We start from the raw sequence: 26,365 nt of genomic DNA, 5'->3' as shown, positions 1-26,365 counted from the left end.
CACAGTTGTTTACATAGCTTATCTCCCTGCTGCCAGGTGAATGAATGGAAAACTATCTGCATTATGTGTGACTCTGGCAAGAGTCATTAGTGCTTTATTTAAAGCTATAGAGTTTCTAGAACTCTTATACTATGAAGGACAGAAAGAGCCTGCAGTCTGTTGTGATTTTAAAAAGACATACCAGTGTACAGTACTGTCCATTTCCCCAAGCCTTATTTAGACTTTTTTTTTAAAAAAAAACTCTGTTTGTAACAATTTGGGTATTATTTCAATTAAGCAACATAATGTGTGCTCCTTCAGGACCGGTGCTAGGATTTTTAGTTACACAGGCGAAGATGCATTTTGGTGCCCCCCACCCTCGTTTAAAATAAGGTTCATACAAACACAGAAATAATCATACAGAGACATACAGACACAGACAGAGACATACATGCAGGCATATAGACATACATACAGAGGCATACCGTCATACAGACACATACATACATAGACAGACATACAGAAACATACATACAGAGACATCCAGGCATACAGACACATACATACATACAAAGACATACACGCATACAGAGACATACCGTCATACAGGCACATACATATATACAGGTATACAGAGACATCCAGGCATACAGACACATACGTACAAAGACATACAGGCATACAGACACATACATTTGTACATACAGAGACATACAGGCATATGGACACATACATTTGTACATACAGAGACATACAGGCATACAGAAACATACAGAAACATGCATACAAAGACATACAGGCATACAGAGACCTACATACATACATACATACATACATACATACATACATACATACAGAGACATACACAATTACATACTAGTTCAATCTTGTCCCCTGGATGCATGCTGTCTGGCTCCTTGGAGTCCTGTCCTGCAGCCCAGCCCCATCACAGGGCGCCAGCCGCGCTGTGTGGTACACAGGGAGCAGGGATATGATGTCATTCATATCCTCGCCCCCTCCAACACATGGCGGCGGGCACCTGGTCGCAGGGGTTGCAGGGGTGGTTACCCCTGCGACCGCGGTATGTACGCCAGTGCATGCAGATGCACACACAATTAAAGGACCACTACAGACACCCAGATCACATCAGCTCAATGAAGTGGTCTGGGTGTCAGGTCCCTCTAGTTTTAACCCTGCAGCTGAAAACATAGCAGTTTCAGAGAAACTGCTATGTTTCACCGAGGGTTAATCCAGCCTCTAGTGGATGTCTCACTGACAGCCGCTAGAGGAGCTTCCGCTATTCTAAAACACTGAACGTCCATAGGAAAGCATTGAGTAATGCTTTCCTATGGGCGGTTTGAATGCGTGCGTGGCAAGAGCATTCGGAGCTGAGAGGCGGAGGGATCCCCAGCGCCAAGGGAGTCCGGCGCTAGAGAAAGGTAAGTGCTGAAGACACACACACACTCTCACGAACAGATGCATACACACCAGCTAACAGACACACACATTTACTGACAGACACACTCAGCGACAGACATACATACACACTCACTTACAAAACACACACTCTCACTGACAAACACACACTCACTAACAGACATCAAACAGACTCACTAATACACAAACAAACACACTCAGTAAGAGACACACAGTAACACACTTACTGACACTCACTAGCAGACACACTCACTGACACTCACTAGCAGACACACTCACTGACACTCACTAGCAGACACACTCACTGACACTCACTAGCAGACACACTCACTGACACTCACTAGCAGACACACTCACTGACACTAGCAGACACACTCACTGATACTAGCAGACACACTCACTGACACTAGCAGACACACTCACTGACACTAGCAGACACACACACTGACACTAGCAGACACACTCACTGATACTAGCAGACACACACACTGACACACTAGCAGACACACTCACTGACAGTAGCAGACACACTCACTGACACTAGCAGACACACTCACTGACACTAGCAGACACACTCACTGACACTAGCAGACACACTCACTGACACTAGCAGACACACTCACTGACACTCACTAGCAAACACACTCACTGACACTCACTAGCAGACACACTCACTGACACTCACTAGCAGACACACACACACTGACACTCACTAGCAGACACACACACACACTAACACATGTTTTTTTTTTTTTTATTTAATCCCTCAGCCTCCTTACCTTTTTGGAGTGCTGAAGGGATTCCCTGGGGTCCAGTGGTGCTGCTGGGCTCCTGGGCTCCTTGGCTGGCTGGCTGGCTGGCTCCCTCCCTCCCTGGCTGGCTGGCTGGCTCCCGGGCGGGCGCGAGGGAGCACTCTCCCATGTGTGCTTCCTCTTCAGCTCCCTCGCGCACCGCGTAGGGATGCCGGCGCCGGAAGATGACGTCATCTTCCGGCTCCGGTATCAGCATGCGGCGCGCGAGGGAGCTGAAGAGGAAGGACACATGGGAGAGTGCTCCCTCGCGCGCCCGCAGAACCGGGCGCTCGGCCACGCTACAACAGGTCGTCGGTTGAAGGGGAGCGCAGTGCGCTTCCCTCCTTCCGCTCAGCCTGATTTTGCGCCCCCAGGGCCGGTGCGCCCTAAGGCGGCCGCCTGGGCCGCCTTATGGTAGCGCCGGCCCTGTGCTCCTTTAAATAATATAAACGGGCAAAAGGATTTCCACTAAACTCCGAATCAGCCCTGAAATTGCAAATCTGATGTTCGAATATTTAGAACTAAAATAATTATTGGATTGTTTGATTATGATTTGTTTATTTTTTTTTTTTACAAAATTCAGATTTGGGTCAGTAAATTTCTGAGGACAGTAACTAGAGTAAAGAACCTCAGACATATTCCCTCTAAGTTCGATATATCCCAAGTGATATTTTTTTTCTTCAAAACTTATTTGAATTAGGTTCCAGTTCTAAGATTAATAACTAGAACTCTTCTTATTAAAGATAAAAAATGTGCATGTACTAATAGAACACATGGGTGCCCAGGCATGCCAAGCATGGGAATGATGGAGAGTGGCATGTGTCTCCTGACTCTTGGGAACATATTTGATTACTCTACTGCGTCCTGAAGCTTGCCAGTCTCTTCGATACCCCAGATAACTTTCTTCCATTACAGGAGATCTATCTGGTATGCATGGAGATCTAGAGCGAAGATCTCCTGGGATAGCGGAATATACAGGGGAACTGGGCAAACCATATTTCCTTTGTGATGGCTAACAAGTAAAGGACGTAACAGAAATATATAACATCTCTGAAAGCAAAATGAACTAAAGTGTTAGCACCATGGCTACATCATTTGAAGTAGTTATGGTACTTGGAGTCTGTATGTGCAGCATTTCGGTTTGAAACACAGTACATGTAGCACAGTGATACCAGAGGTGTAACTTCACTTCTGGTTGGATAATGTTAAATCTGTGCATATTTGGCACCTGTTGTCGGCGAGCAAAACATGCCGGCAACATATCCCTAATGGTGACACCCCCCCATCCCCCTCCATGCTGCGCAAGTCCTTCCCTCAGCCAGTCATCCTGGACTTCCCTCCCTCTGGCAGTGAGATAAACAGGCTGCAAGGAGAACTTGGCCTCTGTGTTTGATCACAGGTAAGTGTTTTTTTTTTTTGTTTTTTTTTATGTAGCATTGGGGAAGGGGTGGGGGGATTGGGGTGAATGACACCATGCTGCTAACGGTTACTCTAACCAATTATTTTTGTTTTGGTTGAATGACTTGCAGTAATTAATTGAAAGAGGAAAACACTGGGCATGGGGATATTGCTTTTTCACAAATCCATTTAAATTCATTTGAACGGATAACTTTTCCTGTTGTTCATAATTAACCTTCTTGAGATTTATTTTTTATTTATTTTTTGTCTCATAAGTCTATAAAATTGCGGGGAATTGTTTCAAAATGCAAGAACCAGCACAAAAGTATGAGTTTCATCTGCAAGAGAGTTTGACTTTCAACGCCTCTTGCTAAATGGGCTCACCAGCTTCCTCTCTCTTCCTCTACTGGTGGAGCTAGGATTAGGACAGATATATGGCTATTGTAAGGTAGATGTGTAGAATAGATGAAGTTAGTATTTTGTACAAATCTCAAAAGAATAAGGTATACAGCTGGCGTAAAAAAAAACGAAACTCCTGGCAATATGAACAAACATTTGATGCTTTAAGGGTTTAATATACCTCATCGTATAGTTCAGTTTTGCCCACCTTCAACACTAGCACTGATTCAGTATTTTGGGTCTCCTTCATCTTTGTCAGAGGAACAGGAAAGTTTGGATTTTTCTTTCACCATACTACCGGACAATATTGACTATGAGGTGACCTTTCTAAAACACAGAGGTTACATCTATTCATCTTTCTTTAATACCTGTAAATAAGGACCTAACAATTCTGTGTACCATCATCGTGGGGGAAACATGGTAAATACGATCTGGAGAGATGACTGTTGATCATCTCTACTCTGTTTAGGTGCCATTTATTTAACTGGACAATAGTCATCTTTTGCATATAATCCAGACGTGGACCCCTTGCTCACGGTGCCTAGAGAGATATCAGCTATGCCTCACTGATGATGCCTAACAAGGCTGAAACGATCGTCTGGGGTTGCTGTATCTCTCGTGCAAAGAGAACTTGCTGGCATTTCGGATCTAGACTGCCCGTATGGGTGGGACCAGTCTGATATGCTTCAGATATGTTCTCTCTGCAATGGCGCAAGATAAGCTAAAACCAGCTTGAGTTCTGAGCGGGGACCAACCGAAGGGCAGGCTATTTCAGCTGCTGTCCGTTCTCAGAATACTCTTGCGACCCGTTTTTTTGATCTTTTGCATATAAACCAACTTTTATAATAAAAAATTCTATATAATAATTTAAATATAATTTATAATTAAAAATAAAAAGAGCTACTGAGACTCTTCCAGACTTTTGATCCACTTGGGTTACCTGTAAGAAGATTGTATATTTTCCTTTCTGCCTCTACAGTGGATGCCGAATTTGAGCTAATTATGTTGTTTATTTATTTATTTATTTATTTATTTTCATTAGCACAGAAATTAATGCTGAGTTATACTTTGCATTTCACAGAATACATAATTTGTTATCCAGAGAAAGGCAGCTCATATATAGAATACATTTTCTTTTATACATTTTTCTATTCTAATGTAATTTGAAAGAAATATATATGACAACGACTCTGCAACATTCTTTGTGTCTTGCTGACCTAATTAGACATCTGCTTTCTCTCTGTGCAGACATTGGCATCTTTTAATAAGGTTCTCTTACCCAGGGACGGGAATGCTCTCCTATTCAAGAGAAATTGTGGAAACAAACTATAATCATTGTAAAGAAATGCAGCAATCGCTAGACTTTGATGTAAGGTTAAAGGTTGCAAGGTCTATAACAATGTCCTTTTAATCCTCTTTCTGTTAAATAAGCCCTCAGATGTCTAAAATGGTTTTGAAATCTTCCAAATAGAAGAAAAATGAAAAATGTTCATGGTACGTAAGGGGTTAATAGAGAAAATAGTTCAAGTGCTAGAGTGCTGTGTGTGTATCTATCATCATATTTATGAATTCTGCACTAAATGGGTACGGACATAATCTGTGCAATTCTTCCGCGTAATGCATGTAGAACAATGCACAGTTCCTCTTTGTGCAGTTTAGGGGGTCCTAATCTTGGGCAGAAGTGGGCCATATACTAAACTATAAACATGCTACCCCTAATCCTAACTCTAATCCTAACACACTAATTTTGAGATTATTATTAGTAGTCGTAGTAGTATTTATATATCACCAACAATGCTAAAACGCTTTGAAATATTATTAAGGGAACATTAACAACAAATTAGACAAACTATTACAGATTTTGGTAGGAACAATAGGTTGATAAGGACCCTGCCCGTTTGATCCTACAATCTAGAGTTTGCCATTGTGTATACTCTGTTTAAATATACATGTATTTAAGTGTATGTATATATAATTCATTATAATTACTGTAGTCCTGATGAGAGGGGAGTGTCAGTAGATCTATACATTTTACATTTCCACCATATTCCATTTAACAAGTTATCGTCCCTTTACTGCTCAATTCTTCTCACCATAGCGCCTGCAGGCTATTTTCTCCAATTCTCCTGAACTCTACTCTGTATCTAAATGCAACAGCAGTAAGTGCATTGATGTCCAGAACAATTGATGTCATGGGAAGAAACCCAAGACGTCTGGGACCAAAGCAGGTCACAGTGAAAGATAATTTGAAAGTCCGTGTGAGGGTGGGAAATATCTGTATTTAACAACTCATTAAAACATTTTTACTGCTGCTGTGTTGAAGAATCTTTCTGGTGTGAGGTCGGCGTGAGCCCTATAAAAGTAGCTATTTTTGGGTATTGTATTGGGTGATGCGTAGCTCAATCTGGTCATCAAATCGCTTTCATGAAAGAGCTAATCTGATGTATTCTTAGAGTTGATGTATACACCGATAAAAGGGGTAAAAACTGACCTGCTGATAAGCATTATGTCAAGATGTTCACATCCACAGCACAAAGCAGATACAATTGTTTGAGTCAAAAGGTAGGGTATGAGTCTAATAATTTCATGCTGCCCATTGCTAATTTATACAATTTTTATTATTTATTTTTGTAAGAAAGTGAAGTCAACTCAACCATATATGATATCAGGCAATGTGTGGTCAAATTGTGTCCTCATGTTGGTTCATACTGTCTAATAACACATTTGAAATTCTTTATGGTTATGTCTTTTACAAATTTTTAGTAGTGTGTGTGGAACTGCACTCACTCCCATAAATCTGAGCCAGGGTGCTTGCTGAACCGGAATCAAACACCAGATTTACAAAAATTAATAGAGTAATAGAGGTCCAGGCACTCCTTGGTTCAAGACAGGTACTTTATTAGGAACCACAACAGCAACGTTTCGACCCCAAAGGGCTTGACAAATTACATATTCTCAAGGTTTATATTCTTTGCTTGGGCAGCCAAGGCAATCAAGGACATCTTTCATAACTACAGTACTCTGCGGATATACCATTGAGATACAGTCTTTGGAGGACCCAAACGTCAGTGCCCATATTGGGATTTCGTTACTGTAGCTTTTGGTTCTAGGACTTACGAACATCTTAGAATCGTGGCAATGTTCACCGGTTTTCCACTGGGAAGTTCCTCAGAACCTACTCTGTGATGAAATTTATAGAGCAAAAAATATTGTGATCTCGCGTTAATAAAAATATATCTAGCAACGTGATAGGCATTGAATTAGCCTGCAGCATTACAGTAAAATATGTAGAATAGTCTTCTTTTTTTATTTTATTTTTGTTACGGTGGTTTTCTCATATTTATTCCCCTTTTAACTACAAATCTAGGAAATTAACCTTGGCAAAGTAAAATGCACGATGGAAGCCATTATCTCAAGTCTCAGAATGCTCACTTGCTGCCTTTGAGATTAATTAGCTTTGCATGCATAGTTTAATGTTCTATTCTTACGTTACGTTGTTCAGTGTGATTTCTAAAAGCGTGGAGAATGTAGGTAACATTGCCGCATTATCAATGACACAGGGTTATTCAATAAAGTGAGAATTCAAATTGAAGTAGTCAAACTGGAAGCCCAACGGGCATAGAGACTTTTTTTCTCATTTGGTTATTTTGGACTTAAATTTGAAATTTACATTGAAATATTTATAAGAATATGAAAACTCCTATTGAATTCTTACTTTAGTAACATTCACTTTTTAAACCCTCACCAAGGTTGGGAGGGGAATGACCTAAATAGGTAGAGGAACACTGTTGCAATAGTCATACATGTTTGTCTTCCTAAATTTTCCTTTAAATCCTGGACTGTTGATATGCCTTGCAGACTGGTTAGGGAACCCCTGATATAGATGGGTGGTTTTTCTTGCGAGCTGTCACATTTATGACAATTAAACTGTTTAAATTGGGAGGCTGCGCATGCAGAACAATAGGTGAGGTGAAATCCCTTTGCAGACTACAATAGTGAAGATAACCTTGGAAGCAATGGAAGTGGATAAACCGACTTCACAGTTACATGATGCACCCAAATCCTTCCATAAAATTAGCAATTCTTGGCTGAACAGAGACATTCCTACTAAGAAAATCTAAAAGAAAATCTCTCTCTTCTAATTACTTATTTCTGGTTGTGATCCTCGGAACTTTGTAATATTCCTTGCTACTCTACTCCTAATCTGTTCATATCTCTGTACTCCCCTATATGGACCGGTCCCATTTAACATTTATAATATACACTCACCCTTTTCTCCATCCATATACCCCTCCTCCCCCATGCCACCTCTGCCTTTTTTGCAAATTCCAGGGATGATTGTCACAATGCTTGACCATCAAAACCTCCACCTAGCTAACATCAGAGGCATGCTATACCAAACCCATCCCCCCTTTTTTTCCTTTTTGTATTTTACATAGCTACCAGGTTCACATGCATAACGTACTCCAGATCCCGACTTCTCTGTAAAATGCTTTATTTAACCTCCTCTCCAATGAACACAAAATGTGTAGAATAATTCCTTTACTTGACATTGCCAAACGGATACAGTAACATTTGATGCTTGTCCATTCTGGATCCAGTTGCATCTAATACTTTTTATGCATGCATGCCAATTTGTTTATTGTATATGCTTATCTTCTTACTTGTAACTCACGAAAATAAAGAATTCTAAAAAATGAAAAAAAATTGGGGGGCCAGAGTTTAGAATGTTGCAATACACAAGCACTGCTTAGAGTAGCCTTTTAAAATTCTTCGCATTCTGACTCAGCCCTTTATTACTTAAATCGGAAGTGATGTACGTGGCCCCTTTGATTCTTAGATTTAGTCCTCTAGGTAACAACATCTTAGAAGTGGATGGCCAAGCCTTTTAATATCGCCAGTAATAGGGTTGACAGAATAAAACCTTTAAAGTCGACTCCCTGGTGTATATGCCATTTCATATCCTGGCTCTGCTAAATGTCTAAAACCACAAGACTGTTGATCTTTGTAGTTTTCTGCCCTCTCCTTTTAATGTCTGTGTGTAAGTGAACAGCCTGTTTTTGGTTTCTTGCTGGGGTTTTCTTTTGTTGTAAAGGGGGAACTATTTGGAACGTATGTTCTCTATTCATGTCATTCATTATTCATGCATTTTGAAACCACAAATAAACTTGTTTTTCAGTGTCGAAGGAATGAAAGATTTTATTACAGAGTAATGTGAGCTGTACTATAAGCCAGGAGAGGGCTAGCAACTTTTGGCCTGGGGCAAGTACAATCAAAAAGCCCACTTATTATCATACCAGCCAATGTTCTCACCCCATCACACCATCTTTATAAATTTTGAGATTATGGGCCACCAGCCCAGCACATGGATTATATGGTAGATCTTATATTTAAGCTCTAGAAACATCCAAGTAGATTTCTGACTTTCTGCTTCTCATCTGCAGTACTGTCCCAATAACAATACAGCAAAACTCTTTCAGTGCAGGTGATGCCTGGGTCATCACAGTGCTTCTGGGCTACAGAGGAAGACCTTGTTGTCCAATACATTTCTGTGTTTCTGGAGTATAAGCAGGAATCAAATGATATTAAAGACACCCCAGCACCTTACATGGTATTGGCACTTCCTCGTTGTTGTGGTTTAGAGGTACGCTATCTTTTGGGGCCAATATGTACACCCCTCGAGGGGCATTTGTCCTACTAAATTTACGGTAACCACCACAAAATAGGCAATCGGCTGCAACATATGCACAAAATTATTTTTGCCTTAGCGGGAGGGGGGGCTCTGATTAAATCTTTCCCTTCAAACAAGGAGTCTGTTGTCCTCTTAGAATGCAGGTGATAACCTTTCAAATAGTGATCACCTACCTCACTGCCCATAAGGACATCATTTTATGTTTATGAAGAGGTGGGGGTTCTGAAAAAGACTCTATCGCAACCTCTGTTTATCTTAGTGGGGCATGAGACCTGTATGAAAGAGGGTATTTACAGTTATTGCGCTAGGGGGTCATGTGCATCCATAATCCATAGATTAGCACCATAGTAAGGGTGACCACTTGAACCGGGTCTATTTTATAAGGGGCTCATTTAAAAACATTCTAAAACTCAGAGAGGCATAACGCCATCTTGGAAAGAGGGGGCACCCAATTTTTCTGCGTGGGGTTAAAATGTCAATCACCTATGTAATGTGTACATAGTACAAGTAGATAATGACTGCAACGATACACTTTCCCTAAAAAGAGCGTACTGAACTCACAAACTATAATTTAATGTGATTTTTTTTTTTTATTGTGTTAATGGGCAGGTGTTGGGCCATAATTATTTTATGATCAAATTTTATGTAAACCGACTACTAGAGTATAATTTTTGTGTAGATTAAAATATATGTACATTTTCTTTATTTATTTTTTAATATATTTTATCAATATTATTCCTTTCTGGAAAAGTTACCACATAGTACAACACATTAACAATAACATCATTTTTTGTTACTAATTTTTATTGAAAGCATGGGTAAACAACATATTCCCAGCAAACTGTGAGTCTTCAAGGCAAAGAGACTAATCACCAGAGCTCAAATAACCATTTCCTGTTTGTTGCATAATCAAAATCTGAGTCTCTGAAGTCTTGTTTTCTTTTCTTTTTTTTTTTTTTTTTTTTTACAAGCTATGATCAGTGTAGGATTGCAATTATGATACAAAATTAACCTAATCCATGTGCACATTGCCCACCAACAAGGGAAGTCCAGGAACACAATTTCAACAAGAAAGTATACCTTTCAATTCATCAGCACAATGTGTATATTTAATCTGTACCTAGCTATATGTGATCTTCTCATCCATGCAATTTGTGGATAAATGGTTTCCTTTAAGCATTTTATTAGAGCATTGTGTAATACAAGAAGATTTAGGGACTTACCTCCGGTGTACAGAGATGTACAAGTGCTTAATTGTTTAGCAGTTTTCTGGTTTGTTTTATTTAACTCAAATAGACCTGCTTTTTAATTTTTTTATTTAATTTTTTGCTTCAGAGAATGTGGAAGGGAATTCTTAAACCTTTTGTACTCCCTCATAATTAAAAAAATAAAAAGTAAAATAAAATTATATATATATATATATATATATATATATATATATATATATATATATATATTCTATCAAGTACACACTTAAAGAGTTACTCTGCCAAAGAAACAGTGTTTTAAGAAAACACTGGTTTTGTTATGATTAACTCTTCCAATCATGTTCTCCTTGCAGCCTTAGCCTCCCCTGCTGACATCACTCTTCCTCATTAGGACAGCGGGCTTAGGGTAGGTCCGTGCCACCAATGGCTGTCTGTCGCCAGAAGGCTGTGTGTTCTGATGACAGACGCCAAACATGCATAGAATTAACATTACCCACCCAGAACTCTTCTCCTGTGCTGGCGTATAATGCTGCAATGACACTGCTGTAGGTGGAGTTACACCTCTGGCAGCCTATGGGTTAGAGTCTGCATGTAGACACCAGGCATTATTATTGCCATTTATATAGTGTTACATCAGATTCCGTAGCGTTTTACAATATTAAAAGGGGGGAGGGGGATTTAACTATAAATAGGACAATTACAAAAAACCTACAGGAACGAGGTTGAAGAGGACCCTGCTGAACGATAGGTTGAAGAGGACCCTACTTAACCCCTTAAGGACACATGACATGTGTGACATGTCATGATTCCCTTTTATTCCAGAAGTTTGGTCCTTAAGGGGTTAAACAAGCTTACAGTCTATAGAAGGTGGGGTATAAAACACCATAGGACAGGACCTAGTCAAATTACATTAATGCTTATGGTGCTTGAAGTCACTAGTTAATACATAGGCTAAAATATTTGGCTCTACAAAAAAAGAGGGGGGGGGGTCTCTTTCATAGTTTCTGTTTAACTGCTTTACTTGAAATTCTCAAATGGTTAGCAAGTTTAATGGCAACAGGTAGCTCTCCAGATGTTGCAAAATTAAATATTCTAGGATAGTTGGTCTCTTACCACTGTGCTGAATCCTAAGGATTCGAATAATTAAAGACCTCTGAGTCAAGGCACATGTCTTTCGAAGTCACAAATATGTTTATACACATACAGCAGTAAATGCAAATGCCAAAGGCATAGGAAAGCTTCATGGAGGGACGGTTCCTCGTTTAGTTGACCCGAGTAAAGAAATATTTATTATGCAATCAAAATGCAGCCGTCGTAACAAATCAGGCAACAACAAATGGTCTAATTTCTCCTTAACATTCAATACACACTGCATATAGTGTGTGGTGGTAGAACATACTGCCCTCTAAAATGTAAATAAGCTTCTGAAATAGAAGCACTATTAATTAATCGTATTCCATATAAAGATTCAGCGCGTGGGGTTTTCATACCGCAAGGGATTCGGCAGAACTGTCTTGCTTTATCAGAGGAATTGTAACACATTGACGCAACCTGTTCGGCCCATGCATGACCAGTGGATTACTTTGGTGTGCATTGGCTAATTCTTACATGAAAAATGTTTTGTTTTGGGTTTTTTTTATCTTATTTTCTTTATATGATGTGTAAAAAATTTATTTATTTTACTGAATTTTTTTTTACTCTCTAAGCATAATTTTAGGGAAAAAAATCTTCCAAATAAAAGCACTAAAGGTTTTTTTTAACACATTTCATAGGACATCTAATACTGTCACATTGAAATGACCTTGGTTTCGGTGAATGAAGCAGTTGAGATGTAGAATTTGACATTTATTTTTTTTTTGTGTGTGTTTTATTTTATCTCCCGCTGTTTAGAAATGGATGCTTTTAGAGATTAATGCTCTCGAGTGATAATTGCAACAAACAAAGGTTAGAAAATGTTTGTGGAATAAATAAATTTGAGAACAAGCTCTTTAGTCTTTATTCAGCAGGGTAATGGTGGGTGTCATTACATTGCACTTCGAAGTCTTTTAAAACCTTAACCAAATGCTAACAATATTAGAAACATATAGACCGACATTTATATAAAGAGAGAAAATACGCCTTCCATGTTTACTCTCTATATAGGGATCTATAGAGGGATATTTGTCTGTACAAACACGAGAAGGACCTCGTTGAAAAAAACTGTGTCCCTCTGTTACATGTATTAAAGAAATTGAAAAACGCGCCTCAGAAATGTGTGGGGGTTTTTAAAAAAAATGTTTAAATTTTTTTCAGGAAGGTACCTTATGACATCAGCTTTTCGATAAATGACAAGTGACCTAATAAAAAAATAAAAAAATAACCTCCCAGATTACAAAATGATTACAGAGTATTCCTGAGCATTTGGAAAAAGTTTAATACTCTACCGGTAGTTAGTACTTTGTCTTAGACAAAACAACAACAACAAAAAAAACTTTTAAGTTTATTACGTCATCTAATATTTTTTTTTTTTTTAATCTACAGGTGATTTGTCTAGTAAATCTGATCAATCATGCTGTGCTTTATCGTTTCTGATTAAGCAAGTCAGTAATGCAGAGTTGTTTTTGTGTTTTTTGGTTTTTTTTGTACAGCTAACTGTGAAGATTCTTAGAATGTTTTTTTTTTTTTTTGGATTTCCAATAAATGAATATATGACTATCACTTGGTTAAAGGCAACCAATATGCAGGCACAGTCAATAATGTAATCAAAAAACAGGAAGAATCAAAACAATACTTTGATCCTCACTTATGTACTTCCGCAACATGAATTGCACACTGTTTAACGTATCTTATTTTAAAGCGCTTTATATACGTTACAGTCCATCACAGACACAGGATCTCTTTAAAACCGCTTACAGAACAAGCATCACTGATGTCCATAGGCATTTCCTCTTACATGGTCCCGGCTTTGTTTTGAAGTGTTTCCTATTTTAGAGCCCACTGACATGAGCTCATGGTTTCATTTAGGAAACCAAAAATAAACTCTGCCCATAGTTCTGCATCTGTCTTTTAAAACCCCCTCAAGGAATCCCACTTGTCATGTGCCTGGTAAAGTCATGAAAGGCTTTGTAAAGTCACGGGTTGGATGTTATCTCAACATCCTGCTCAAATATAGAGTCACTCACTGACATTCAAAGAAGAAGATGAGGCTGTTTAAGATGGACTTGTATTGATCTCCATGACAAACCTGACATGTGACAAGTTCTTGGTATAGCGGCGAGAGGACAGGGCCTTGTTTGTTACCCTCTAGTTTCTGGTTTGCTTTGATTTAAAAAAAAAAAAATTGAGAATCCCAAAGGAAAGTGCTTACACTTCCAGTGATCTCATAATTGTTGAAATTAATGTGGTCTTGAGTTAATTCCATACATTTTTAAGTATATTATTCTGAAAATATATTTTAAAAGATATGCAAGCACCATAACCACTACAGTGCAAGGCAGTTGTTATGGTGCCAAGAGTAACCTGCTTGCAGTGTTATTTTAAGCATGTGTCGTCGGCCATGGCATGAAAAACTATAAAAAAAAAATTAAAAAAAACCCACTAACAGTTAATGGAGGGAGAGAAGAAAAACCCATCATAACGAACTGTTAACTTCATACTGTCCCTTCAAATGCCTACCAGCTCCATGGAGCTAATAACTAGGTTATTGCCCGTAGAGGCAAAAAAAAATGGTGATCTACAGTGTTAATTTTGGCAGCAAATTCCAATTTAGTTTTAGTAATAGTCTTTTGATTAAACAGTCATTTTAGTCTTATTTTAGTCATCTTAATTGTTTTAGTTTTAGACGACTAAAATCTGACTAAAATTGTTAGTCGATAAAATTAACACTGGTGATACATACACCAACTATTAGGCGAAAATTCTCTTAAGGTTGAATGGGTATCATGGGAATTGTATTCCAAAAATAGCTGATGTGCTACTTGTTACTCGTCCCAATTTACACCTCATTTGGACTGCAGAAATAATTGATCCACACCTATATTATTACCCTTTTGTTCATAAGCCGCTTTGTATTGTTTGTGTCTTGTTAACGACGCAATGATTCGTTTTTTTTCTTTGTTTGCTGTTCTTGTGGGCTATAAAGGTTGTTTCTCATTATGTGAAGCAGTGGTGTTAATGATAGATTAATCAAGTTGACACCTTGGTCACTGTGATTAAAGCGACAAGCTTCACAGAATTTCACTCTTACTAGATTGGAATTGTGAGCTGTGTTTAGTGAGATCTTTGATTTGTGTAAACATACCTTTATTTACCAGTGATGGGTATGGGTGCCTGCAGATATCTTTCCAGGGGAAGTGCACATTATTGAAACATTGTCTCTTTGTCTACCTGTCGGGGTAGGGATGGGAGGAAGGTATTCCATTGCTTTTCTTCAACAGTATCTGCAAGGATAGGGAGCAAATTATAGAGAGCCAAGACAGGATTGGGATTCCATCACACACTCGGTCCACAGTAAGGAAAGTTTGAAGTAGGTGTTTTATATCTCACTTTAGCCGTATCTGGTTAAATCAGATCACCGGATAAATTATTTAACCCCATCATCTACTTCACTGGTTTACTTAATGAACAAATTAAATAAAAACATTGTGGATAATGCAAATTTAACCATTATACACACACATAGCAACGGAAGAAGATTGGCCTTAACCTAGAACACATTACTGCCTAATCTGTCTAAAAGCATGCTGACAATATGAGGACAACCCTGTCGTTTGCAAATTGTTTAATTTTTATTTACTCATTTACTATGAAATATCTTTAACACTGAGAAAAAGCAGAGTAGCAATATACGAGAGAGGACTACGCTTATAGCTGTTACTCTGTACATAAAACAGTACAACACTTCATTTGGTGGAAATCCAATTGTGATCTTCTTTTGCTTAAATTAATGAAGTTTGTTAGTTTTGTAAGCAATACATTGCAATGAACCTATAGGAACACTATACAGTACTGGGATGCAGCATTTGGTCCCTGCCCCCCGTATTTCCGGAGATAAAAAGTGGTTTTACTCCTCTTTTCTCCAACAACATGGCGATCTCTCCACAGCTGACCCCACCTCCTTGGCTGAGGTCACCAGTTTTGATTATCTCTGCCAATCCAATGCTGTCCCACAGGAAAGCATTTGGAGGCTATTGCGCATGCGCAGCAAAACACAGCACTGAGCCAATAGGCATCTCTTCATAGAGAGGAGAGCGTGGACATGCTGAACACCAGTGCAGCACACTGTGCAGCACTGATACAGGAAGCACCTCTAGTGGGCATCTGACTGTCTGCCACTAGAGGTGTAACTAGCCAGAAAAGTAAACATTGCCTTTTCTCTGAAACAGCAGTTTTTACAGTGCTAAGGTGGCGGGGACATGCTATAGATTAAGCTTCAGTGGTTCTGTTGACTATAGTGTCCCTTTATGAACTGGACTCCCTTTAAAACAGGGCTTGACAAATTTCCCTAAAATATAGAAGCTAGGCAAAAGTAGAAAAACACGACCCTTTTACATACATTTATCCGCCATTCTCAAATGAGCTGCATGCATTTATAACTAGCTCCTCACTCACACACATCTACAAACAAAGTTGGTCCATCACCTAAAACTCATTTGCTAAATTGCTATACATACATTCTAAGATACAGACACAAACACACACATACACTTGCACACATGAATATATAGACAATGTGACACACACTTGCAGTCATACATGTATACAAACAAACAAAGGGATGGGACTGCGCCGGTGGGCAAAGTAAATGGAATTAAAAGTCCTGGTTTAAGGTAATAATATTGAAATAGAGTCCAGTATAATGGAACTTTGGTCCTATGTTGGTCTCTGAAGTTGTAGAGTATCGCTCCTTGCAGATATATGGAGGAGGGCGATGAATGATGAAGATAATAATGATAAAGGGTGATCCAAAAGGTATCCAAATAAAATAGGAGAGATAATACTCACTTTTTGTAGAGCTTAATCCAGCTCTGGTATGAATAGCTTGCAGCGGTATGATCCCCGCTTATGGGATATGCGGTGAGTGTCCTCTTCGGTGTAGTGACAGACAGCCAGGGGTGGAGATAAAACAAAAAACAGTGATGGTGCAGTATGTTACAAAAGTATCTCCTATACTCTAAAGAATCCTTAGGTGGGGATTATACTACCCGTACCTGTATCATAGAGCAGTTAGCCTGCCCTATACATTGTGAGTATATTTTATTATATTTTATATACCTGCATTATTTTACTGGGAGCACTATTGCTGTTTTATTATCTTCTCCCTGAGATCCTGTTACCATCTTAAGAACCATTTCAAGATCGCTCACCACATATCCCAGAGGCGGGTATTATACCGCTGTATGCCTACTACACTAGAGCTAGTATAAGCTCTATTAAATGTGAGTGGATCTACTATATTTAAATACTTTTTATCCACTTTTGGAACATACTGCACCATCACTGTTTTTTGTTTTATCTCCACCCCTGGATGTCTGCAAGCTATTCATACCTGAGCTGGATTAAGCTCTACAAAAAGTGAGTATTATCTCTCCTATTTTATTTGGATACCTTTTGGATCACCCTTTATCATTATTATCTTCATCATTCATCGCCCTCCTCCATATATCTGCAAGGAGCGATACTCTACAACTTCAGAGACCAACATAGGACCAAAGTTCCATTATACTGGACTCTATTTCAATATTATTTCCTTAACCAGGACTTTTAATTCCATTTACTTTGCCCACCGGCGCAGTCCCATCCCTTTGTTTGTTTGCCTTTCTCATTTATTTCAAGGACATGTGAGGGAGTCCTTGTTTGGGATTGCTGCCCTTTGTACCTCTTTCTGATATATTAGCGCTGACTCTATTCTCTGTTTTTTGATACATGTATACAAACATAGATTTAAAAACAGACATACAAATCTACATATACATTCACGCTCATACACACTTGCCCGTGTAATTATTTTTCTTGTCCTCCCACCGACTTTTCACTACTGCTGGCGTGCGAAGGGAGAGGACATGGCAGGTCTGAATGCAAGAATAAATATTGGATAATGGCTAATGCTGGTGGGATATAATATATAATTAAGACATATCTTTTTGCAACTTGTGGGTTTTTAATTAGTTGTTGACTGTTAGTCGACTTTTATTAGATGCATCAGACTCTTAGATATGGGTGTGGGTGTGTGTGTATATGTTTATATATAAATTTATGATAGGAGTTATAAAAAAACAAAATATTACAGCAGACCAAAGTATAAAGAAAGAAGCCAATCACAGGTAAAAAAAAAAAGAGATTATCGTTGATATAATTCTGCCTGGGTTAAATTCATATATAATATTCATTGCTTAAAAATTAAAACTATATTTCAGTCTTATAATAGACGTGGCCGTTATGCTCGAAAAACACTTTTAAGGGAGTATTGTAAATTAATGATTTGTCTTGTATCATCAGATTGCTGTATCGAAATGAATTTGTGCACTGCAATATTTCATCCCCATGCTAATAAAGTTAATGTACATCCACCAAGAAGTTCTATCGCCGGTATAAATTTCCATTATTAGATTATAGGTTACCTTTAACTTTGCATATATATATTTGATGTAATTTGTATTGGCATTTCCCATTGAGTGATCCATTTTTACATATGTATAATCTGTTCAACTGTTCTCATTTTATTACATTTATATTGATCTTCAAGTATACCTAAAACTGCATATCCTTCTTCTCTTCCAGCTGCAAGGATCCATAAAGAGAAAGCTAGATGATGACAGCTCCCCTGTGTCCTCTGGAATGAATGATCTACTATATTCGAGTAATGGTAAAAGACTTTGTCTTGATGATGTTACACTTTCAATGGGTCAGTCCCAAAATACCAGCTCTAGTGTAGTTTGCTCAGAATTGCAGCATTCTCCGTTCTCGACCAACCACGGTTCTTCATCCATGGGAGTGAGCAGTCATTCTGCTCTGCTGGAAAACAACCATATGAATGGTAGGGGTATGACCTCCCCATTTTCTGTGTCACAGGGCACCGAAATTGGTCAAAAGACTTCATACGATGAAAAGACCAGCAACCTGCAATCTGTAGACCAAGAATTGCAGGATCTCTTGGAGGAACTTACTAAAATGCCTGATCCATCTCCTAATGAACTGGACCTTGAAAATATATTGGGTAGCAAGGATCCAATAGTTATAAGTCATTCACAATCAAGCTTGAGTACAACACCAAAGCTGTCCCCACAGACCACATCTCACTTGGACAGCCATATCTCAAGCAAAGATTTTTCTGCTGGTTCCCCTCAAATTAGACCATCATCTGCTGGGACAAATTATACAGTTCCTCCTTCAAATAAACCAGTCCAGTCACCAATTCCCCCATCTCAAAATAAGAGCCAACCTCAATCCATGTTACCAGTATCTATGCCGAATATGCCTGGAGCAAACTGGCATACACAGCAACTGAAACAGCTGGCTGCAAGTAAACAAGGGTCTTCATCGAAGCAACAGGTGCAGACCTCAAACTGGCCGACCATTTCACCTACAGGTCTATCTCCACCTTACAGACCGGGTTCTTCTCCCCAGCAACCTTTCAGCCCACAAAATGTTATTGTGACAGGTATGAACACAAACAATTTACAAGGGAACAATATACAAGGATCCCAAAGTGCTATGCTCTCAAACATGACTTCCACGAGCACTCCAACCAACAGACATTCTCCTTCGTATGTCTCTGAAAAGATAACAAGCCCAGCTCTGAACCAGCAGCCTTTCAGCCCTCAAAACTCAATGCTAACTAACATTACGTCAAACAGCAACCCAGCCAATGCCATCAAAAGTCCACAAAACAACATGGTGGCCTCCAACGCTGGACCATCACCACCATATCAGCCTGAAAAACTTTCAAGTCCGGCACTTCATCAGCAGCCATTTAGTCCCCAGAATACATTAATTTCCAGTCTCAACCCTTCCAACAATCAGCCCAGTATGCAAAACTCCCTTTTCAAGTCCATGTCTACAAATCAGACCAAAAATATGAATATGATTATGCAACAGTCATCGAATGGCATGCAGCCTGGTATGGTGAGCGAGACACCGGTGGCTCATGATCAGTTTTCTTTTAATAACACCAAGCCACTTTCTCATTTTGCACCTGATTCTACAGGCCAAAAGATGAATTTATCTTCAAGCCCCGGTTCACTAATTCATTATCTACAGCAGCAACAGCAGCAGCAGCAGCAGCAGCAGCACCAGTCTGCAGCTGTGCAACCAACTCAACAAGTTAGCAACAACCAATTTCTCCAGCAACAGATACGGCAGCTTATGCAGCCACAACGAATTCAAAGACAAATGCAGTCGAGTGGTTTACCTCCTCAAACGAGACCGGTAAGCGACCAACTATATATTAATCAGAAGGTTTTGAAAAATAGGTCATTGTTTGAAACCTGAATGTGCATTGAAGTTTTTAGAAGTTTAGGAAAAACTTTTTTTTTTTCATTATATAAAGCTGGATGTTTAAAGTGACACCAAGTCATAGATTGAAAATTAGGAGCCTTCTGGAGACGCCAAAGTCCAATAATGTCCCTCAGGTCTGTCTTTATGGCCATCCCCACTCTTGTCCCAAATTTTTTTTTTTTTCGTCCTTGGCCTTATCTTATATCTAGAATAGCCTTATGCCTATCCCACGCATGCTTAAACACCCTCACTGTGTTAACCTCTACCACTTCAGCTGGAAGGCTATTCCATGCATCCACTACCCTCTCAGTAAAGTAATACTTCCTGATATTATTTTTAAACCTTTGCCCCTCTAATGTAAGACTATGTCCTCTTGTTGTGCTAGTTTTTCTTCTTTTAGGTATGGTCCCCTCCTTTACTGTGTTGATTCCCTTTATGTATTTAAATGTTTTGTCATATCCCCCCTGACTCGTCTTTCCTCCAAGCTATACATGTTAAGTATGAAGTAGGAATAAATGTTGCAGCACACACAAACATGCTGGCCAGTTCTCATTCATAAAACTGTACATAATTATGTATAAAAGAGGAAGTGAAACATTTTATATACTTAAACAAGTACAGCATTACAGGATAATTAACCATTGAAACCCATATATTTTTCATAGATCAGTGCACCCTAGGAGCTTCTGAAAAAGGAATGTTTGTATTTTTTGCTGTGCTGCTTCAGTGAATTTGCAAAAAAACAGCTGATTATGAAAATGAAGCAACTTGGTAATAGTTACATTTGGGCTATTTTAGCCAAAAGGTTGCAAATTTTGAGTAATCAGTCTTGAGGGGGTCAATTGACATGTCCTAGCTTTTTGATTATGAACCATAGGAGGTGCTTAATATGAGGACCAACAATTTCTGGAGCATTATTCATACTATCAAATACAAGTTATAGTGTTATCCTGCAATATAACAACGTACAGGAAGGAAGTATATTAAAGTTAAAACTGGTGAATCATGTAATGAAACGAACGTAAACACAATTTTACAGGAAATGCAGTGCATTATTTGTAATATAATCGTAGCTGAAATGGTAGCAAGTTGAGTATTTATTTGTGTGGGAGGATGAATTTAAAATATTTGGGTAACTAAAGGTCATTTTAAGATTGTGTGAATTTTTAAGGGACAATGTAGACACCCAGACCCCTTTATCTCATTAAAGTTTTCTGGGTGTTGTGTCCCTGCCCCCTTAACCCTGCAAGGCCATCACCCAGACTGACACTAGTGGCACTTCCTGGGCTTACGCAGAGATTAACTCCATGAACCTTCACTGGACGTCCTCACGCTTTGCTCCTTGAAAAACCCCATAGGAAGCACCCTTTATTCGTCGGGAAGGGACCACTCGAGCAGACGGATCCTATAGTGTTTGGAATAGAGTTTTGTATTTTCTAACAATATAGAGTTCTGTTAAAGTGCACCATGGTTTGGGATTTTTGGAGCAGGTAGGAAATAACTAGTTTATGAAGCTGTGCTATAGCACAATGTAATTACCAATTCCTTTGAAAACATGGCTCACGAAATTGTTTTCAGTGCATTAGAAGAACAAAGGAAACATCTGGCATTCCAGCTGCTGGTATCTACAACTCCATCAGGGTGTCAGCCAACCATAGCTGGAACATCAGGAACAACTGTCCAGGTGACACATTTAAGTGTTAAATACATTTGGCCTTACTCAAGTATGCGAGAACTGTTTGCATAAATTTTTAGTCATTAAATCAAAGTCCGCGGCTCTTCTTCCACCCTTTCAACCACCAAAATTTTATGGTTGGAGGATCGCACCATGATGGACCACAGCCTTCATGTTCTCCGGCTCAGATAGATATTGTCTATGATGGACTATAGCCTTCTAATGCTTCAGCTAGTGGCTGTCAGATTTATATACTTCTTGTATCTAAAAAGGACACTTTATAAATTGAAGGTAGTTGTGAGTGGAGTCAAAAACATAGGACTGTCTAGTTCTGCAAACTCACATGACATATTTGATGAAATCTGGCTTCCTCCTTATCTGCTGGGTGCTGGGGTAGAGAGTAATTTGGTCATATTGCATCTCGGCAGCCACTTCTGCACATCACAACTGCCACTATTCCTTCTGGCAAAGCCAAATCAATGCAGGAGACTTGTGTCCATTCATTCAGCAGTGCCATACCTACAAGGGCCAGCTGCAGTTTTGGGTGGTGGAGTCATCCTACACCCCAGCAATCTAAACCACTCTTTGCTTGTGTTAAGTCAGAAAACCGAGATTGTGTCCTTGCAGGGCTTTCAAGATATTGGACAGGAGAACAGTAGATTCCCTTGTTAAAATGTCTTAAGGGGGTGAGCTTTGGATGCTGGGGAATTCTCCGATCTCTTTACCAAACCATTTTTAACGGATTTGTCAATGTCTGCACCCATAGTGCTCTAGCGGCATGACCAGAAAAATAAAATCTAGTGACTATGATCATTGGAGTATCCCTTTAATTTCTTCGGTTATACTGGGGTCTGGATTGCTGGTAATATTTACTGGCGTACATCCTGATTGTTGATTTGTATTTCACTATCCATGTTCATTAATTGAGTAAAGAATTGGTATTCACAGCCATTTCTCTGAATGAGAAGGGCCTGTGCCTTAGGATTGGAACTCAAGCTGTAGACGAGATAGTTTTTTTTGTTTTATTTCCCCTCTATAATGGAAAGAAGTGCAGCTTGTGTAAGGAGAAGGAATGTGGGCCATTGCCAGCTGGAGTGGGAACACACAAAGACATGAAATTTGATCCTTATAGCAAACAGCAGAGCTGAGGGGAAAGCGCAGCTGTTGTGACATAAACCCACAAGAACGGGCCTTTTAGATACTCACATGGGAAGTTTAATACCGAAAGGCACTTCATTTTCAGCATTTCATTCGAAACGGAGTATATAAATATGATAATTCATGTTTATCTATAACCTATAGATAACGTGACCTTAAAACCCAACAAGAATAAAAAGCGGGTAACAAAGAATTAACACGGTATAATATTCTAAGAGATAAACGTGTCATGACCGGCATGTATGTAATCCTACTGTAGCATGTGAATATTGTCCGTTTTATCTTGAAAGTTTGGTTTAAAAATAGTTTTGTTTTTTTTTGTTTTGTTTTTAAAAGACTGCTATCGACAGAAATTTCAACGGAGGTCTCCTTGTTGGCTATTCCTGGTGTACAATTACAGCTGTTAAATAGTATGGCAGAAGTTTTAAATATTCTGAAAATTAATAGTTAAACACAAATATATTCCTCCTAGAATTGTAAGATATGAAAGATGGGCAGGGACTGGAGGAGGCATGCAAGTCCAGATCAATGTGAGAGCCTAAAATGTAGATGCACCCACACTGCGCATGTACAAATATTTGTGTGTTGAAAGGAGAGAGTACAGGTTCCTTTTGTTGATGTCAGATGGAAAAATGGACATCATAGCTGCAGCAGTGTTTGCAAATAGCAGACGTTACAAGCAAGTACGTGCATGGGGGGGGGGGGGGGGAGAGGACTTCCTGGCACCATAATTTATGCATCAGGCTGTCACTCACATCAAATATTAGAAAGATTTCACTGGAACCTAAAGACTTTAGGGTCACAAAATCCTGCAAAGTCCTCTCTTTGTACAAGCTTTTAAAAAGGAAAAATGCCCAGGAAAAAAAAAATTCAAAATTCACTATCGTGTTTAAGAAAAATAAACAAAACAAAAAAAATCTATTGTTGTCGTAGACAGGGTGATACGATTGTGGAGAACCCTAATCCTAATTACTGTGGTTTAACATAAATCGACCTAAAAGGCTACCTATTGACTGTAAAGTTTATAATGAGGCCCTCAAGAAAAGAGAACATTATGGCAGATGAGCTACTGTTGCCCATATTGTTTATTACGCTGCTTAAAATGTTTTTAATCAAATGCACAAAATGATTTTAATTTTAGTCAAATATAAAAAGCAGCTGTTGTAAAGATGAAAATGACTAGAATAGAGATGATTAAATACAAACATTTGGCGAGGCCGATATCAAACCCTGAATCTTAGAATAACACTAGCATAACCAGAATAACACACAAGAAATTGGGTATTTAAATTCACTGTCAATGATTTCAATTTTTTTTTAAAATATTTTTTTTTATCTTATTTTTTTTATTATTACTGTGGCTTCATAAAGAGTCAAGGCTTGAAATTCCCATATAGGCCCAATTAATGAATGATATAGACCTGTACTCTTTGGATGAGATACAGCAGGCAGGGCAAACAAAACGGTCCTATTCCGGAACAAAGTGGTGACAAGATTAGCTATTGCTCTTACTTTTTTCCGCCGGTTAGATTTTATGCAGAGAAAGATATAACCGTATAACCACAAGACAAGTGGTGCTTAACAATTCAGATAATAAGAATATTCACATAGAAAGGTCAGATAGAAATAAAGCAGTTTCTAGTGTAAACTTACACTTGCACTTTTTATTTTATTTTTTTTACATTGGATTTTAATATGTTACGGCAGCACGATAACCATCTATATTCTATTCTGTTGAAAGATGGCAAATTCCCAGGGTTTACACTAGTTTTGTAGTCACAGATTTTTTTAAAAAAAAAATACAATTGTGCAAAGACTTAAATTCTAATGGTGACCTCTTGCTTTTTAGGTCCAGCCAGGATTTTATAATTTTTTTTCTTTAGCCCAAGGTTTCTTATTTGTTAATAGTCTGCGATCATTGCCTTATGCAAATTGCGGGTGTGTTTCATCATCCAGATGCTCTGTTCTATCATTCCAAAACTTTGTGCTATAGCATCAGACTAGCTTGTTCACTAGCTTGTTCATGGCCCCATGTTTTAAAGGGATTCTATATTGCCAGGAAAACAAAACCATTTTCCTGGCACTATAGGTTTCTACAGTGCCCCCTTCCTCGCGCCCCCCCTCCTGCAGAACTGAAAGGGTTAAAACCCTTAAATCACTTACCTGAATCCAGCGCTGAAGTCACTCGGTACTAGGTCTAGCTCTGGCCACGCTCCTCCCCGCCGACATCAGCTGGCTGGGGAGACCTAATGCACATGCGCGGCAATGCCTGAGCTTGCATTAGGATTTCTTCATAGGAAATCGTTAATCAATGTTTTCCTATGAGGATTCCAGTGATGCTGGAAGACCTCATGCAGAGCGTGAGGACGTCCAGCATTATTTAGATGACCAAAAGTTGTCTAAGCACCTGGAAGTCCATCTAGTGGCTGTCTGGTAGACAGCCACTAGAGGAGGTGTTAACCCTGCATGGTAAAAACTGCAATAATTACCCCAGTAGGGTTAATTACCCCTGTAGGGTTACCCCTGTAGGGACATTGTACCCAGACCACCTCAATGAGCTGAAGTGGTCTGGGTGCCTACAGTGTCCCTTTAATGACGTGTTCCATAATGTTTGGCCTGTCTCTCTCACCATTATTATCCATTAGTATTTTTGGGCGGAGTTGCATAGCAAGCTTGCAGTACAAAAAGGAGACAAAAAAAAAAAATGACCACAAAGCAAAACCTTTTCTACTTCGAATATTGTATCTGATTTTTATTACAGATACTAATATCCAGGCACAAGATGCTTGCGTATAAGGTGAGGAGAAATCCGTATACATAACTAGTCTGACAGTGAAAACTCGAACACGTTCCCTTGTGTGTCACTGTGTAAAGTTTCCCTCTTGTCTCCTTATTATAAGAGTGGGGAGGGAGCTGAGTTGTAATGGGATCCGAGGCTTCATATTCTGACCTTTCATCTTGAACCTATTTCTTGTGGTCCCGCAAGCTATTAATCATGAATGCATGCCACACGTGAATAATCTGCGCTACTATCCATCTTTAACGTGCCACCATCAAACAAACAGAGAGAGAATGCACGTCAATTAAATAGTACAGGTTTTCGAATGACTTCATGCTTCCCTTATCATGCCTCTATCTTCAGAGAAGAACTTAT

General features: G+C 39.0%; 1 protein-coding gene across 1 annotated transcript in view; it reads left to right on the top strand.

Moving 5' to 3' along the window:
- Positions 1 to 26,365, top strand: part of MAMLD1 (mastermind like domain containing 1) — a 175,554-nt gene that overhangs the window by 84,467 nt on the left and 64,722 nt on the right. The window contains exon 2 of the mRNA XM_063431972.1: positions 18,663 to 20,309. Coding sequence (XP_063288042.1) covers positions 18,663 to 20,309 — 1,647 coding nt within the window. The remainder of the gene's footprint in view (positions 1 to 18,662; positions 20,310 to 26,365) is intronic.

Source organism: Pelobates fuscus, chromosome 9 (assembly GCF_036172605.1).
Source record: "Pelobates fuscus isolate aPelFus1 chromosome 9, aPelFus1.pri, whole genome shotgun sequence".
NCBI classification, from domain to species: Eukaryota; Metazoa; Chordata; class Amphibia; order Anura; family Pelobatidae; genus Pelobates; species Pelobates fuscus.
The sequence above is the reverse complement of the archived record's forward strand: the minus strand, read 5'-3'. Positions and strand labels throughout refer to the sequence as shown.